The following is a 17,545-nucleotide window of genomic DNA, read 5'->3' as shown; positions in this document are numbered from 1 at the left end:
CACTGGATACTTTAAACCCATTGTGAAGCTGAAAATCCTAGCTGTAGATAATTATAATGGTGATTTAGCTCAACATTTGATGTTCAGTTTCTGTCTAGTGTAATAATCTCACTTCTTGGTCTTTCCCATTGGTTTATTTTGCTTTGTGTGTGTGTGTGCGTGTGTGTGGCTAAGATGATGTTAACTTCTCTTGGCAGCTTCCTTAACTGCATCATATTCTTTTTTTTTTTGAAACTCTCTACTGTCCTCTTCATATTTTGTGTTCCATCATTTTGTCTTTCAGGTTAGTTCCCATCGACCCTGTTCAGAAGACACCTTTAACCATGGCTTTAACCACGGTGAATAAGACAAAAAGCCTTATTCACTGTGGTTAAAGCTGTGGTTTAAGGTGTCTTCTGAACAGGGCCATCGTGGGCCTGGCCAAATTAAATGTTCATTATCTTTTAACTGTTGTTAAGAGGGCTGGAGCAGGCTGAGGGATTGCACTGTTCTTGCTCTCTAAAATATTTTCCCTGCCATATCCCCAATGGCCTTAACTGTGGTTATTTGCTATGTCTGCCCTAACTTAATGCTAACCAATGTTCCATTATTACCCAGGGTTTTAAATAGATTTACAATTCATGGTTAAAAGGGGACTTGATTAGTATTAATTGTGTAAGATCAGTACACATGTAAGTCTTAAACATGCTTAAGAATGCACAATCTGGAAGCCAATCCCAAACTCACAAATATGATTAAAAGATTGTGTTATTGACTCTATAGTGGCCCCATGTCTTCTAAGTATATGATATCCGGATTCTAAGTGAATCCTTTTCATAAATCCTTGGCCATTGGCCTGTGGAGTCCCTCAGGGCTCTGTTTTGTCCCCCATGCTATTTAACATATACATGAAACCGTTGGGAGAGGTTATCCGGAGTTGTGGGGTGCGGTGCCACCAGTATGCTGATGACACCCAACTCTACTACTCCTTTCCACCCAATTCCAAGGAAGCAGTTTCTGTGCTAAACCGCTGTTTGTTGGCAGTAATGGATTGGATGAGGGCGAACAAATTGAAGCTCAATCCAGATAAGACAGAGGTGCTCCTGGTCAGTCGAAAGGCAGATCAGGGAATAGGGATTGAGCTTGTGTTGGATGGGGTTACACTCCCCCTGAAGACGCAGGTCCGCAGCTTGGGTGTGCTTCTGGATTCAGCCCTGGTGGCCAGGAGTTCATTTGCACAGTTAAAGCTAGTGCGCCAGCTGCGCCCGTTCCTAGAGATGTCGGACCTGGCCACGGTGACACATGCCTTAGTTACATCCCGATTGGATTACTGTAACGCACTCTACGTGGGGCTGCCTTTGAAGAGTGTTCGGAAACTCCAGCTGGTTCAAAGAGCTGCAGCCAGATTGTTGACCGGGGCTGGTTACAGGGAGCAGACAACTCCCCTGTTAAAACAGCTCCACTGGCTTCCAGTCTGTTTCCGGGCACAATTCAAAGTGCTGGTTATGACCTATAAAGCTCTATATGGTTCGGGTCCAGGTTATTTGAAAGAACATATTCTCCCTTATGAGCCTGCCCGTGCTTTGAGATCTTCTGGAGAGGCCCTTCTTTTAGTCCCACCTTCTTCGCAGGCACGCTTGGTGGGAACATGGCAGAGGGCCTTCTCGTTGGCTGCTCCAGTGCTCTGGAACTCTCTTCCTGGGGAAGCTAGGCTGGCTCCCTCCTTGATGGGCTTTCGGAAGCAGGCTAAAACTTTTTTGTTCAAGCAGGCCTTTGGAGAATAATCCAGCCCTCCATCTATGTTAATGTTTTATAATTTTGTTGTGTATTTTTTAATTGTTTATGGTTTTGTTTCCCTCCCCCCCCCCATGTATATTTTAAACTTTGTAAGGCCGCCTTGAGGCCCAGCATTGGGCAAAAGGCGGGATACAAATAAATATAATAATAATAATAATAATAATAATAATAATAATAAGTGCTCTTTGGTTTTAATTTTTGTGAACCGCCCAGAGAGCTCTGGCTATTGGGCGGTATAGAAATGTACTAAATAAATAAATAAAATAAATAGGTACTTGTGATGCTGAAATAGATAATGAAATAATGTCTGAGGAAAGACTTAAGGACGGGATCCAAAGAGCTACATTAGGCAAGGTTTGGGCATGCTCAGTAAGAGTTGTGTCTTTTTTGAACAGTGCAACCTCATGTCGCATCTCAAACTATTTTTTAAAGTCTGCTCAGCTTAGAAAACACTTTTCGATGCAGCATTGAGTAGTTTTCTAAAAATACAAGCCCAAATTCCCCTTGGGCATGCAGAACTAGTTGGTCATGGCTTGGTTAATTGGTGAGAAAATACTGATTATTCAACTGTTTTCCAAATGATTATTTTGGCTTTAATATAATCAGTACATTGCCAAATATAAGCACCAGGATCATTAAAATTCTATGTGAACAAAGGGATGGGTCCCCCCCCCCTGTTTAGTGTTATGTTTTTCAATTCAGTGTTAAGGGTTACCTATTTTTCTACTAAGATTAACCTAATAAGCTGTCGTGAATCCAAATGGAACAGTAGAACTGTTTTATAGTCTCAGTTGACGAATAGTAGGCAAGAAATTTTAGCCAATGCTGAGTTAGGTATTGCAAAGAGTTCAGCCTTATGGAGCTCTCATTCACATATTATAGCAAAATAATCAGAGCTGCTGCATACGCACCTCATTCACATGGTAAGATGCCTTGAAATTATAAGAGCGTCTTTGACTGACTGGATAAGCCAGCAAAAACGTTGTGGTTTGAAGATAAGAGCTTGTAGCTGATGGAATAAAGCCATTCAGACAACAGTTCTGCATGTATATTCAGTTGTGGGAATCACCTTGTGAATGGAAAGATGTGTCAAGGGAATGTGCTGTTCTATGGGTTCAGCAGCTTTTCCAGGAATATTTGTCTTGAAAAAGGTGCTACATTTACTTCTTTCTCCATAGCCTTAAACACTGCTATGAAGTATTAGCTGAGAATACTTTAAAAATAAATAATTAAGGAGAACTGTGGGGAATTCTCTTTCATGAGTATTATTACAAACAATATTCTTTATCAATGTAGTCATTATTCATAATATATTGCTTTCTGCCAATCTTACAAGAACTTAATGAGCAGCATCCTTTGATTTTATCCAGTGGTGGTTCATGAAATCAAGAATCCCTGACCTGACAACAGATTCTTTTCCTGTTAAGAACTGGTTATGTGTTGAACATATTGATTAATTAATTGGCTGAGTTTACACAACACAACAACCCATATTCTGGGTTGAGAATGGATTAAATGTGTGTTGTCGTTGAACCATGGGTTGTTGTGTTATGGGAACCCAGCCGCTCTAACAAACCGGGAACAACTCACAATTCACAACCCAACAACAAACCATGGATTCTTTTTATGGGTTCTTAGTGCAGGTGGGTTCACACAACAGAACCCACAGTTCAATGACAACCCACATTCAACCCATCCTCAACCTTGAGTGTGGGTTGTTGTGCTGTGTGAAACTAGCCATCGGGTATTTACTAACATTTTGAAATATGAATTTGCTAAGTTCTGTGAGGAGGCTTGATCTTGGGAAGAGGTGAGTTGGATCTAGGGAGACAGCTCCCATGTATCAGAGGTATGGAAGCAGGAGAGAGAAATTAGTGGAAAAGGGGGAGAGGCACAGGCTTAATGCTTTTTGTATTTCAGTTTAATTTTAATTTTGGCTCGTGCATGTGAGTTTATTATAAACCTCTCAGAGGCCTTGGCATTGAGTGGGCTGAAAAATCCAAATAAATGTGATGACTGACCACTGCTAAGAGTTTCTTGTTGAAATGCTGACAGCATTTGCATTTTATTGATCTTTGTCTAGGTATTTTTCATTGATTTATCTTTGTCTTTGCTTTTCAGAGTCACCAAAGTCAACTGGAGATTTTTGATGAGAATGTTGCCCACATAAGCACTTGGCTGTACCAAGCTGAAGCCCTTTTGGATGAGACTGAGAAAAAGCCAGCCAGCAAGAAAGAGGAGACAGTGAAGGTGGCAAACCTAATCTCTTACTGACATGGTTTATACAGTAATAGCATATTTCAGATCCAAATGAAACTCCGCCAAATTCTTTGGTTGATGTCTCTCTTGCCACATCCCCTCCCTGTTTCATCCTGCTATGTACTAAACGCTAAGCCTCTGCTACTTTTCTTTTTTCGTTCTCAGCGTCTAACATCAGAATTGGATGATGTTAGTCTCAGAGTAGATAATGTGCGTGACCAAGCTATTATCCTGATGAATGGTCGTGGTGTGTCATGCCGTGAGCTTGTAGAGCCCAAGCTGGCTGAATTGAACAGAAACTTTGAGAAGGTATCACAGCACATCAGAAGCGCAAAGGTGAGGATGGAAGATCTGCAGAACATGTCTTCTTGATACCAAAGCCCTGTTTCTGCTCCACTTTGAAATTTGTATATTAACATTTAACATATCTGCAAAATGCAAAATCTGCAAAATGAATTCTACTCAGTTATTTTTAGAGCTTAATGATATTTAGAGCCACGTACAAAAACTCACTTTGATGACAAACAGTTGTAGGAAATCTGCTTCCTGATATTTTATTGATCAGTTGGTTAGTTACACATTTTAACTCAGTTATTTTTGTTAGAGAAGGGCTTTGATGAAAACCAACAGGAGGATTGCACATTGTTGTACACTGGGGATTAGTCAAATTCATGGAGGATAAGGCTACTACTTATGATGGCTATAGATTAGGCAGTATGCCCCTGTGTGCCAGTTGTTGGGGAACACACAAGCGGGAGGTGGCTGTTGCATTCATCTCCTACTTGTGGGCTTCCCACAGGCAGCTGGTTGGCCACTTTGTAAACAGAATGCTTGGCTATATAGTCTTTTGGTCAGCATGGTTCTTCTTACATTCTTGTATCAGCTTCCCTTTTTCCTATGGAAAAAACTATGTTGCTTCGCTACTACTTCCTGGGTTTTTCTGAAAATACACATTTAATTTACAAAACATCAGCCTACTTTGTAAAGGTGCATAATACCGTCGACTTTTGAATTGACCCCAACTCTTCTTTTTTTATTTTTTTTCCTCCAAAAACGTATAAGCTAGGGCCTCCCCCCGCCCCCCCCCCCACAATCAGTCATCATTTATTCACAATTAACCCTACTTATGTATGGCTCAGCAAACCTTCTGCATAAGGCATTTCCCTAGCATATTTCTCCTGGAATGGAAAACAACTCATGACTCTCAGGTGATTATCTTCATTCAAAGCTCTTTTAATGAAAGTTAAAGTGACTTTAATTGTTTCATCTTGCAACTGAGCCAACAAATTAGGATAACTGCAGCCAACGTTCTCCCACATCCAGGACAGTACCTGTATAAAAAACCACTGCAGAGAGCTGCTGCGAGATCTGATCCTGCAAATATGTTGCACACAGTGGAGGCTGTGAATCCACTCTGATTTTCAGTTAGAACCAGTCAGAACTGTAAAGGAGCTATCCAAGTTGTGGAAGCTCCTTTAGAGTTTTGTCTGGTTCTCAATGAAACCTGGAGTGGATTCACCACCCCACTGACTTCTGAGTCATCAGCCTTGACTGGTTGTACATTTGCCACTTTACTGATGACCTATTTCGCATATTTAGCACTTTGTGAATAAAAACATATCCACTAATCGATATATATATGTCTTTTGTGTTTGCATGTGCCACTGTTACATCAGATGCTTCTCAGTCAGGAGCCTCACAAAATGTTTGTCAAGCAAGAGCCCCATGGAATTGCCATGGCTTCCACAGACCTTGATAAATTTGAGTGTGAGATACAGGACATGCTGAAGGTTGTGGAGCAGCACATGGAATCAAAAGATGATGATGAAAAGGTTTGTAAGCTTAGCATGGAACAGACTACTGCACTTGTCCTTATTTAAGAAAATAGTTTTACTGATTTGTCAGAATTGAAATTTGGAAGATTTTGTAAATGTCTAAATATTTTCTCTTTAGCTTGGAATTATGCAGCTTGGATGTCTGTTGACAACATTATAGACCACACAAAATTGTTGCTGCATGAAAGAAATGGCTACCCAGCTATTTTGCTATCACAACCCTCTCGATGTCTTTATGCACTTAGTCCTTTATGTAAAGTTTTATCCTTCTCCTTCTCTGCAGGTGCTAGTCTGCCATTCTTGAAACCAGGCTTTTAAACATCTGTCCCCTTTCAAATGCTTGCTCATTGTCCCTTTCGAAGACCTTTCCCATGCTGCATGGCAGCCATGAATAACATTTATGTTTGAAATGTGCACCCACTGATTCTTTACACATGACACTAGTAATGTCTTTCTGCATAGACATTATCTTCATGAAGAAAAATCTCAAAAAAAGCATGTTCAGCAATTTTGTGCTTTTATAATTTTAGTTGGATGAAGAGAGAGCTCAAATCGAGGAGGTTCTACAAAAAGGTGAACAGCTATTACAGCAGCTCATGGAAGACAGCAGGCGAGAGAAAATTCGTTTGCAGCTTCTGCTTCTGCAGACTAGACAAAGCAGCATTAAGGTCAGTTGAAAATATTGTTCGCTCCCCAAATATGGTACCCCACCTCCCCAGTGGTACCAGCCAAGGCACAGTCTCATGCACACAGCCATATCCAATCTCAGATTTTCCATGTTATAGTCACATGCATAGCCAGCACCAGCTCCATTCTCATTCAATTTAGGTGTGCCCACATCCTTATTATGATTTGAAGTGCTTCCCTTTCAGGTTAATTGACATACTTTCTATCATGATCGTGAAACCAGAGTTGTTGCCATATTAAAAAAATGTTAGTTGATTAATCAATGAATTAGTCATTAAATATTTCAGCCCTACCTGAAATTCATTATCTTTTCCCCATATTTTACATTCTATATAGGTGAGACTTTCTAGCTGTCTCCTTTATGGGTATCAGTAAATAAAGCAAAATGTGCTTACAGGAGGATTCTCCATTGAAACTTGGTGATGGAGTGGGGCCAGTTTGATCAGTAATTTGCCTGTCTATTAAGAGATAGCTCATCTCTTTTATTCTGGTCCCAAATTGATGAACTGCTCGGTGTCCTTGTGAAAAGAAAGTGGTACTAATTTCTCAACTCAGAGAAGTACCATTAAGTACCATTTTAGGGGGTAGATATGTATTGAGGCCCCCAGCCACAGCTCCATTTCTGACAAGTGGTTAGTGGAAGGGAAATAGAGAAAAAGGCAGAAGAGGAACTGTGTTCACACATGAGGACATTGCGGTCTAGAAATGGCCCTACATTATTTCCTGTTTCCTTTAGGTAGGTGTGTGTGTGTGTGTGTGTGCGTGTGTGTGTTGACAATTATGTCAAGTAGTATCTATCAAAGAGGCCTGTAGGCTTCCAGGCATCAATTTCTAACTTAAAGCAGATTTGCTTGTTTGTGAAATAACTTCAGCTTGAACTTACTTCATAGATTTCAAGTGTCCCATTTCCTCCTTACTCCTCTTAACCATTTGCTCTATGATTCCTTCATCCATTTGATTGTAGGAGCTTAGGTCATTACAAAAGAGACAGGTGGTGGAACTGTCACCTTCATTCTCCCAATATAAGACAGAACAAGACACTCAGTTGCATTGGCTCAGTGAGACAGATGGAAGCCTTTCTGGACTTCAGGAAGCAGACGATGAGGGGATGTTACAGGTAGGTCCCTTTAGTTGTGAAAAAATATTTTATGCAGTTGTTTCCAGTAATTATGTTAAATTACAGTAAAAGGCCATTTATCCATTTTCCTGTTTCTACTAGTAGCCGTTACTAGATGATAGCTTTATAGCATTTATACTTTTTTAATGTGTAAAAACTAAGCACTATCTACATTTCAAATGCAAACGTGTTCAGTAAAATACCATTGAAAAATTCATTCATTTCAGTCTAATGTTTTTGACCTTGTTAAGGAAACAGATGAATTCCTACAACTGAGCTACAAGAATTTCCTATCTCTTTTTGAAATCTGACACGTTCAGTTGGGAGTGGATGAGCATTATTTATTGTTACATTTTAATGTCATCAGATACGTTTTTGATTAAGAGCATGTGAAATGCTGAAAGAAGTGAATAGGATGTCTATGATTTCTTTACATTAATATCTTTTAGCTTTCTCTTTCCAAAATTTGTCCTGAGCCAGTCTCTTTGTACTTAAACATTGCTCCCAGCTGAACACGGACAGAGGAAAGAGGCCATGCCTAGCCAAGTTGCTGGACAGTTCAGTTTTTGTAGGCCCTGGTTCAAACTAACACCAGATCAGACTACATACTTTTTATCATTTTAATTTGGGTATATTACTATCTACCGAAGTCAAATATTTGTGAGAATTTTATTGAGGAGAAGTTCCCAACCACTCAGAAGACAGTGATGCTTTCTTTTAAAAGTGGTCTGATCAATTATTCATATATAAAATTGCTTTTCATTTTCTATTTTTATAGAAAAATGTCTGGTTCATATGATCATCGCAGCATAAATGAGCTACACTGGCTTGTTGAAGCCATGGTGTGTGCCAGCATGTGCTGGTGCATGGTGGGTACCATTTGCTTAATTGCCTTCCTGGGTGCAGTTCGTTGTGTCATCTGAACCCAGATGGCATGGCTTGTTGGGTTATTTGGGGATTATTTTCCCCTTCCAACAAGCCATGCCCCGCAAGTTCGAACAGCATGACAAGTTGCACCAAGATGGGCAGTTTGGCAAATGGTGCTGGCACATGCTGCAGCTTCACCAAGCCATCGTGATCATGTGAACCAATCACTTAGATTGGGTTCAGACAATCAGTAGAGGAAAAGAAACTCATGTGCCTGCCATTTCCCTAATTAACCTTGCCGTGGTGTGGGTTGTCATGTCATCCGAACTTGGCGAAGTGCATGGCAGGGGTGGCTTCCAAACCACCCTGTAACCCCTACCACAAGCCAGAGTGGTTTGGAAGCTACCTCCACCATGCACCTCTCTGGGTATGGACAACATGGCAACCCACGCCATGGTGAGGGTAATTAGGGAAATGGTGGGTGTGCAAGTGGCCCACCTGGGGCAGGGAAAAGAAGCCACCATGGCTTCTTTTCCTTGCTGATCATTTGAACCTGGTCTTAACCTGTTCTAGGAATAGGTTTTTTTAGAAATATTTTTATATTAGAACAGTGAGGAGTCTTGTGAAGCAGGAAGTAATTTTTGGAACAAGCTTGTGCATTAGGCAATCTGTCAAATACTTTTGTATTTCTGGTTATGGAGCTTTATAATTAAATGAATCAATCTCTCTATGGCTCTTTGATATCTTTTAAACCTAGAACCAATTGAGAAGGAGAGCAGGGAATGTAAAAGCCTGAAAATGAAGCATTTGCAGCATATAATAGTAATGTCTTCCTATTTTAGTACCCTGCTTTGTCAGCTTCCTGGATTTATTCCCTACAGGGCTTAACACTAGATTGGAAGGGGTGATTTCGATAGGGAAGGTGTGATTTAGATAGGGAAAACAGCTTGGGGAGAATGAGTTTAACAGCTCCTCCTCTGCAGATGCATTTCATTAAAAACACTACCATTGCACTACTAAGTTACCCAAGTTGGGAAATCCAATCACAGACCTACATAATATGTGGCGTGTGTCTCAAGCATTCTCTTTTTAAGGCACTTGTGATAAAGATTCACAAAGAGTATCAACTGTAGTAATTTCTTTTTCCCAGATGGATACTTAAATTAATTTATAAGCCTCCATCTTGAACAGAGAGCCACCTGCTAGTTATAACTCTTTCCATTCCATAGCTATCATTGTAGATAAAGGAACTCTGTGGTATATAGGCAGCACCATGGGTTGCAAAATGTGAGTTGTTCATACTTGTCAGTGAATACCATGGGGTGTACGTGGATCTACTGGCAGGGAATGATCATGTGGGAGTACTGTATGTATGAACTATTTACCTGCATGTGTGGCCTGAATACGTGACTTACGTAGTTGTCGAAATTCCAGCACCTGCTTACCCATGATGCTCTCATATGAGCCCATGCCAAGAGACAGCAGGTAACTATTACAAAACTGCTTCAGGAAAAGAACCAAACATTGCTTTGCAGAGGCAGAGCAGCAAGTTCTCTCCATTCAAAATTACTTGGAGTAACAAGTGCACAGATGGGGCCTGTGCCTGTTGGGCTCCACTTGTGTAAGAATTCAAAAAGTGATTCTAGTGCAAAAATGTTAGACAGGTTGGGAGCGCACCCCTGAACCCTGCTCCCATATCCCATGTACATTGTGAGAACGTCCGCATAGTGCTTGCATAGTCCAGTGTAGAGAACATGTGTGAAGCTGCCAAAAGTGTTAATTATGGTCTTGGTGCTTCCTGGAGTTTTAATGTCTACAACATTTTTTTTAATGAATTGTCTCAATTTTATTTTCTGGCTCGAATGCATTTTGTATGTTGTGGTTTCTGGGAAATCATAGCTTCTGCCTTTTCTTCTGAATTGAACCTTCAGTGTAAGGCAGCTGATACTTAAGTTTTTCATTAATCTTTGGCAAACTTAGGTGGCAAACAATTGATTAGTAGTATTGCAACTTTTGGGGACCCTGATGACCTTCACTATGCACTAAACTCTGATGATGATGCAATTCTATACACAGTGATTCAGAAAAATGAAGAAGTTTCCTTTTGGTGCCTGGTTTTGATTGACCATGTTTTAGAGATGTGCCAGTTGGGGATATTATCTAGCTTATTGCATCTTGTATAAGGTTAGCCTAGTGACCATTCATACAACAACTTCAGCTTCTTGGAGGAAGGTCAGACTGCATCTTTGATGAATAGAAACAGTTAATTGTTATTGCCTTTTGGGATCAAACCAAAGTCCTTCTCATCCAGTATTACGTTTACAACACCAGTTAGCCAGATGCCTTTGGAAGGTTAGAAGCAGGGTTTGAAGATCACCATCTTCAGTTGTTTATAGGGTACTCAAAAGAACACTGCTTACAAATATGGAGGATCCATTCAACTTTCATGAGTAATAGGGACTGAGAACTCCAATGTCCACAAATTTGTCTAATCCAGGGATCGTAGAATCATATAATAGTAGAGTTGGAAAGGGCCTAAAGGCCATTGAGTCCAACCCCCTGCTCAGGATGGGGAACCTGTAGTCTCCTGGATGTGGTCTTCAGGATAATTTTGGATTGCAACTCCCATTATCTCCGACAATTGGCCATACTGGCTGGGACTGATGGGAGTTGGAGTCCATCTACATTTGGAGGGCCCTAGGTTCTCCACCCTGGTCTAATCAATTAAACCATGTAAACTAGTAGTGACCATATCAGGTGATGGCATGTTGTTTGAAAAGAACTTCATTTCATCTGCCCTGAACCTCAGCTTTTTCGGGAGACCTAAAATTTTAGTAGTATAAGAGAGAAAGTTGTATGTTTTTCTATCCATTTTCTCCACATAGTTTGTTATTGTATAGCAACGGAGGACACTGAGGAGTGGGAGGGAGCAAGCACACCTTACTCACCTCAGCAACAAGCTGATACAGTGATTGGCAACTTTATCATAGGCTGTTTCTACACCTGCCTTTTTTCCTGGGATCATCCCAGGATCATCCCTATGCATGCAAATGACACACAGGGGATCCCAGGAGCAGGCAGGGATGATCCCTCCATTTTCATGGGATAATTCTTAGGTGTAGAAAGGGCCATAGAATCATAGTAGAGTTGGAAGAGGCCTATAAGGCCATCAAGTCCAATCCCCTGCTCATTGCAGGAATCTATCTTAAAGCATCCCTGACAGATGGCTCACCAGCTGCCTCTTGAAGGCCTCTAGTGTGGGAGAGCCCACAACCTCCCCTAGGTAATTGGTTCCATTGTTGTACTGCTCTAACAGTCAGGATGTTTTTCCTGATGTCCAGCCTGATATCCTCTATTAGGCAATCTACCAACAGGGTGAATTTCAGCAGGTGCAAGGTGCATTCTACATTTGTCTTCTCAAGATGAAGCCCATATTGTATTGTTTCAGGGGGGAAATGTTTTTTAACTTGTAGTTCTATTATGCTGGTGTTGCTTATCTCTGACATAAGAAATATAAAGGGGTTCCTTGTTATTTCAGATTCAAGTAATATTATTGAATGGGCAGAGATATTATCCTAACCTATCTGAAAATATCAACAGCCTTTTCTCTCAATTTTCTTCCTCTCTCACTTACAGTATTCTAGGGAGAAACAGTTTGTTCACTCCAGTAATGGGGTAATAGGTAATAGATTAATATGGTTTGAATGGAGTAAAGTTACAAGACTGAAGATATAGATTAACCCTTGTTATGTGACTGCTCAACTATTCTTAAAGCTCTCTTGCTTTCTTCTTAAGAGTATTCTTATGACCTGATTTGTTCTATAAGCAATGTCATGAGTCAGCATGGGGTGTTTATTAGCCTCTATCAAAATGAAACATACACATTTCAAGAGGCTTCCAGAAGACAAAAGACTTTCTGGAAACTTAGGGAGTTGTAAATGGGGTGGGTGTTTTTTGTTTTGTTTTTGTAATGGGAGCAGATTAAATAGAAAGGGAGTGATAATTACTTGGCTGAAATATTGATTGATCATATTGTATTTGTACTGTTCTATTGACCTATAGAGTAACTTTTTTTTAACCAAGCAGAAAGACAGGTAAACTTATGGGAATACCTGTTCTGGATACAGTAGTTATGCTTCATTGTAATTATTATAGAGAATCTCTTGGGATGATATTTCTTTTTTTAAAAAAATCTGGTTTTGTGCTCTATGTTTTTATAATGTATTCAATTTTTGTTTTAAATGATGTAACTTGCACTGAACCTTAAGGATAGGATATAATGAAAATACAAATAAATGAAGTCTCTTTTTATTTTATAATGAGGTTAGTTTAAAAGAACTTTTCTTCTTCTTCTTTATGCAATTCCACAGATGATTCAAGGTCTTCATTCATCGACAATCAGGGCATCTCCATTCCCTGCAGAATACCTGGTTGAAATTAACAAGATTTTGCTGGCTATAGCGGATGTTGAGCTGTTGTTGAATGCTCCAGAACTTCACTCTGGCATCTATGAGGATTTTTCTACTCAAGAAGATTCATTAAAGGTACTAGAAACTGAAACATAGCTTTAGGATAGAAAAAAGAAATGAGTATTAAAAATGGTGGTTATTGTTTTAAAAGTTCGAATTCTTGTATAGCGTAAGTAAATTTCAAGGTACTTTCAAATGTTCCAAAATTGGTTCTACAGGAGTAGTCTCTGATTTTCTCATGCTGATCAATTGCTACGTGATCACAGGCATGTATGCCCCTAATATTTCTAGAACATCCTCACAATCATTCTGTTGCCCTGGATTGGTTATGTATAAATTATTTCATATATTGAAATGTAACTCTTAAGAGGGCATGCTGATTTTTTTTAAAAGGTAGTGCAACACAGTTGGAATGGAATGGGGAGAAACCAGAATGATTTGTTGAGAATTGAGTTGTAGGGTAGTAGTTATATTAGACCTGATCGGACCATAGTAGCACCTCCCTCCCCTTGCATACAGGGAGACTAAGAGCTCACTTCCACTCTCCTACTGCTTTGATCACACTCATAACACACTGCCTGAACTTGGAGATACTACTGGCTCATCTACACCAAGCAGGATATTTCACTATGAAAGTGTGTGTGTGAGAGAGAGAGAGAGAGAGAGAAAGTGAGAGAAAGCCTCCTAGTAGTCTCTCCACTTGAAGAGTTTTTCTTGGGAGTGCATATGTTTGTGATTGTGGAGATACATCTGAACAAGCCCAGTCTAATAAAAGTTTGAGTTTTGCTGAAGCCAGGAATAGACAGAAAAATGTGAACTCATGCTGCTTAATCAAAGAGAAAGATCCTCCTTTAAGAATGAAAGTAAGTGTCAACTCAATATTCGGATAGTTTGGTGTTTGGATTCATTTTGCCTTTAGTAAAATGTTATTGAAAATTTCATTGGACAGAATTATATTTTTTAAGGTTATGGCTAGACACCTATATAGAAGAAGTTAAAAGTATATGTTGTTGATGCTTTTTGCCAACTAACCAGACTTTCATTTATTTTAGCTGGCAGTCATTGTGTAATGGCTTCTGATGTTGCCTTATTGATCACTTCCATTGTATTTTTATGTTACTTACAGAACATAAAAGACATATTGGACAAACTTGGGGATCAGATTGCTGTTATTCATGAAAAACAACCGGATGTTATATTGGAAGCATCTGGACCTGAAGTGATTCAAATAGGGGATTCATTAACCCAGTTAAATGCAGAATGGGACAAAATTAACAGGATGTACAGTGATCGCAAATGGTAAGTAAAAGGGCTACATAGACTCTGTGCTTAAAAACAAACATTTTTTGCATCAAGAACAACTAAGTTCTGTAATGAGCTGTCAGAGAATAATAAGAGTCAATGGGGAGGTTAAAAGTTTGTATTATTTGATTCAGACAGCAACTTTTTTAGGCTAGCCCTGCTAAGCTCATTAACAACAACAACAGCTTCTTAACAGCAATAATAAAGTTGCTTAGTAAATGTCTAGATTATGTTACTAAGCAAGGATCGAAGAAGTGTTTTTATGTTGGGCTGAAGGAGGTCCAATATTAAATTTAGACATTAAATTCAAACAGGATCTCAACTGTACTGACAACACATAGTTCATGAATATCATAGAATGATAGGCTAACTAGAAGTTCACTGTTCTGGGCTCGCCCTCCTTACGATCTCCTTTTTCCACACATTAGGCTCAGCTTGGTTCCTTCTTTTCCAGCAAAGCTCTGCTTCCAAGGCACAGCAAGCAAGATGGTGCAGTCAGTTGCTGGGTCCTAAAAATGAACAGCACCTCTCCCTCATCAATTAGTCTTGATGATCCCTGGGGCTTCAGCCCCCAATGCCAAATTTTAGGGGGAGCTCTAGCACTCTCTGCCCACCTTTCTGGGCTACCTTCCTTCACTTCATCTAGCCATTTACCATCTCAGATATGTGTATGCCCCTGTCCCAGTTAAAGTCAAGATGGTACTGGGTAATTCTTTCATGATAGAAAGAAAATGATGAGCATGCATCAATATGCTGAGCACTTCATTTTATCTTGAATCTTGTGCACCATAATTGAGATGGCAGCATGTATGGAATTTCATCAGTCACTGGCCTCATTATTTGAGACTATTTTCAGTATGTATGTGTTTTAAACACTCTCTGGGTGCAGCATCAGATCCAGAGTAATCCTATTTAATATCCCAAATGTTCTTTGTGCATAGCCACTGTTAGAAAAAGCTTTTACTCTGTAGATTTGTGTGTATGACTGACTAAATTTAAAGCTTCATCATTCATTTGGGAAATTCAGTAATCTCATTAAGTTAACAGTTAATCAGCCAATCTAGTTTTCCTGTTTAAAAAGAGAAATTAAACATTCACAGTTAATTGGTGAAGTACAATAGATTGACTTTCTAACTGATTCGTTGAAGGGCAAGGCATTTCTTTAATCTAATAAATAGTGCACCCTCATTTTCATCTTATTTAAAATGTGACTGGGCTTGCTTGGAATTCCTTTAATGCTAACATGTGAAAAACTATAAATAATGTTTCTAAGTACCATGCCTAATATTTTATTCTATGTAGTTAGTGGATGGGGCAATTAAGGCCCTGGAGCCTATAGATATTTATAATATTAGAGAGAGTTGCTTTTTCTTGTAAAGGTAATATTATAAGCATATGAATTTTCTTATGATTTATGCTGACTTTTGTATCAGTTAAACTTATGCTTAAATTTTAGTTGAATAGATGGGATATAGCAATCAATTGTGAACAGTTATGCATTATTGTCAAAGTACTTTATTGTATTCTTTCACTATATTAGAATTTTCACTGTTAAATCCTCAGAAGTCTCTTTGAGTATATTTGATTGGAAATGAAGAATTTGTTTTCTTTTTTTGTCCAGGATTACACATTCCTGATCCAGGGCTCTTAGGGCTCAAACTTCATGTTCAAAAAAGAGATGTGGGTCTCCTCCATTTTTCAAGAGGGCACCTACAGAAAGTCACAAATACAAGCCAAATATGCATTCATTCACCATGATTCAGCAGTAACTAAAAGTGTTCATTTGTGAAAAACACCCTAGAGCTATCTTTTGCAAACAGCCAAATTTGCTTCATCATCTGAGGCCAACAGAGTCCTTCTAGTTATGCCTTCCTTGAAAATGTAATTAATATGGCAATCTGATATTGATCCAGATTTGCATATTACATTCTAAGAATATTCTTTGAAGTTACTTTTTGTGATATCAGTATCAAATGTAACAAAATTACTCCCCACCCCAGATACCATTGCTTAGATCGTTTGCCCAGTAAAGGCAAAAACTACACAATTAGAAGAAATAATAATAGTAATAATAAAAAGCCAGACTCTTCCTGACACCTGAGGATATAAGAAGGAAGGATCAACCAGCTCCAAAACACTGTAGTTGTTGCTCACAATGTGTGCATAAAGTCATATCTGTAAATAGCAGTCATCACGTTATTTTCTGCCTATGTGGAAGAATAGGAAGAAAGGATCAAGGCCCTGGATCTGATTGATAGCTAATTCCTGTAGGATATAGGAAGAAAGGATCACCCAGCTCCAAAATACTGTAGTTGTTGATCTCAATGTGTACATAAAGACATATCTGTAATAGTTGAACTTTCTGTAAGCTTGTCCTGCTCCGTGTCTGAACTTAATCTTAGGCAGTGCTCACTTCCTTTCTAAATGCTTATGGATAGATATATAAAAATATAAAATCAAGAATAATTTATCTTCCCCCCCCCCCACACCTACTGCTGTGTGAATAGTGTTTTCGTTTAACTTGGATTTGACGCACCTAATCAATCTTCATTTTCCATGCAATTAAATCCAACTTCTCATGCTTGATTTTCTTAGTTGAACGGCAGTGCAAGTTTGCTTCTGTTATCCCTGCAATAGAAAGGGTTTTCATAAGAGCAGTTCCATTTTGCAAGGGCACCTTGTTATACACAGCACTCTGGCTTTTGAAAAATATGTAGGAAATGACTTTCTCCCACCATCATTTGTTTCATTCAGTTGCTTTGATAAGTCTGTGGAAGAGTGGAGACGGTTCCATTGCGATCTCAGTGATCTCTCACACTGGTTAACAGAAGCAGAAGGGTTGCTGGCTGAGGCCCATGCTCCAGACGGGAGCCTGGATATAGAGACAGCAAGGATACACCAGCAGGTATCTGATCATTTTGTGTTAAGGCAGCATGCCTGGTTAGATCAATTAATCCCGGCTCTGCCATTGAGAAAGAAAATGCAGATTGTATTTGGTTGCTGGCTGTCATTTTAATGCTATGAATAGATAAAATGTTTTTCTTGCTATTATTCTAATAGACAATGCGAAAAATATGTACACAGCTTCGAGATTACTTTGTTAAAACACATGTACAATATCTAATTTCCTAGCTTTTCGTTTATATGAGTTTCCCTACTATGACCTTTTCTAAATTTATGCAAGAAAAATGTCAATCCTCTGAATATTTTAGGCTGTATTAGTAAACATACTT

General features: G+C 39.2%; 1 protein-coding gene across 1 annotated transcript in view; it reads left to right on the top strand.

Annotated features, from left to right (window-relative positions):
- UTRN (utrophin) overlaps positions 1-17,545 on the top strand; it is a 390,352-nt gene that overhangs the window by 134,742 nt on the left and 238,065 nt on the right. The window contains exons 36-43 of the mRNA XM_063124582.1: positions 3,898-4,026; positions 4,201-4,371; positions 5,712-5,867; positions 6,401-6,538; positions 7,522-7,674; positions 12,912-13,085; positions 14,137-14,309; positions 17,067-17,217. Coding sequence (XP_062980652.1) covers positions 3,898-4,026; positions 4,201-4,371; positions 5,712-5,867; positions 6,401-6,538; positions 7,522-7,674; positions 12,912-13,085; positions 14,137-14,309; positions 17,067-17,217 — 1,245 coding nt within the window. The remainder of the gene's footprint in view (positions 1-3,897; positions 4,027-4,200; positions 4,372-5,711; positions 5,868-6,400; positions 6,539-7,521; positions 7,675-12,911; positions 13,086-14,136; positions 14,310-17,066; positions 17,218-17,545) is intronic.

Source organism: Elgaria multicarinata, chromosome 4 (genome assembly GCF_023053635.1).
Source record: "Elgaria multicarinata webbii isolate HBS135686 ecotype San Diego chromosome 4, rElgMul1.1.pri, whole genome shotgun sequence".
In the NCBI taxonomy this organism is placed as follows: domain Eukaryota; kingdom Metazoa; phylum Chordata; class Lepidosauria; order Squamata; family Anguidae; genus Elgaria; species Elgaria multicarinata.
The sequence above is the reverse complement of the archived record's forward strand: the minus strand, read 5'-3'. Positions and strand labels throughout refer to the sequence as shown.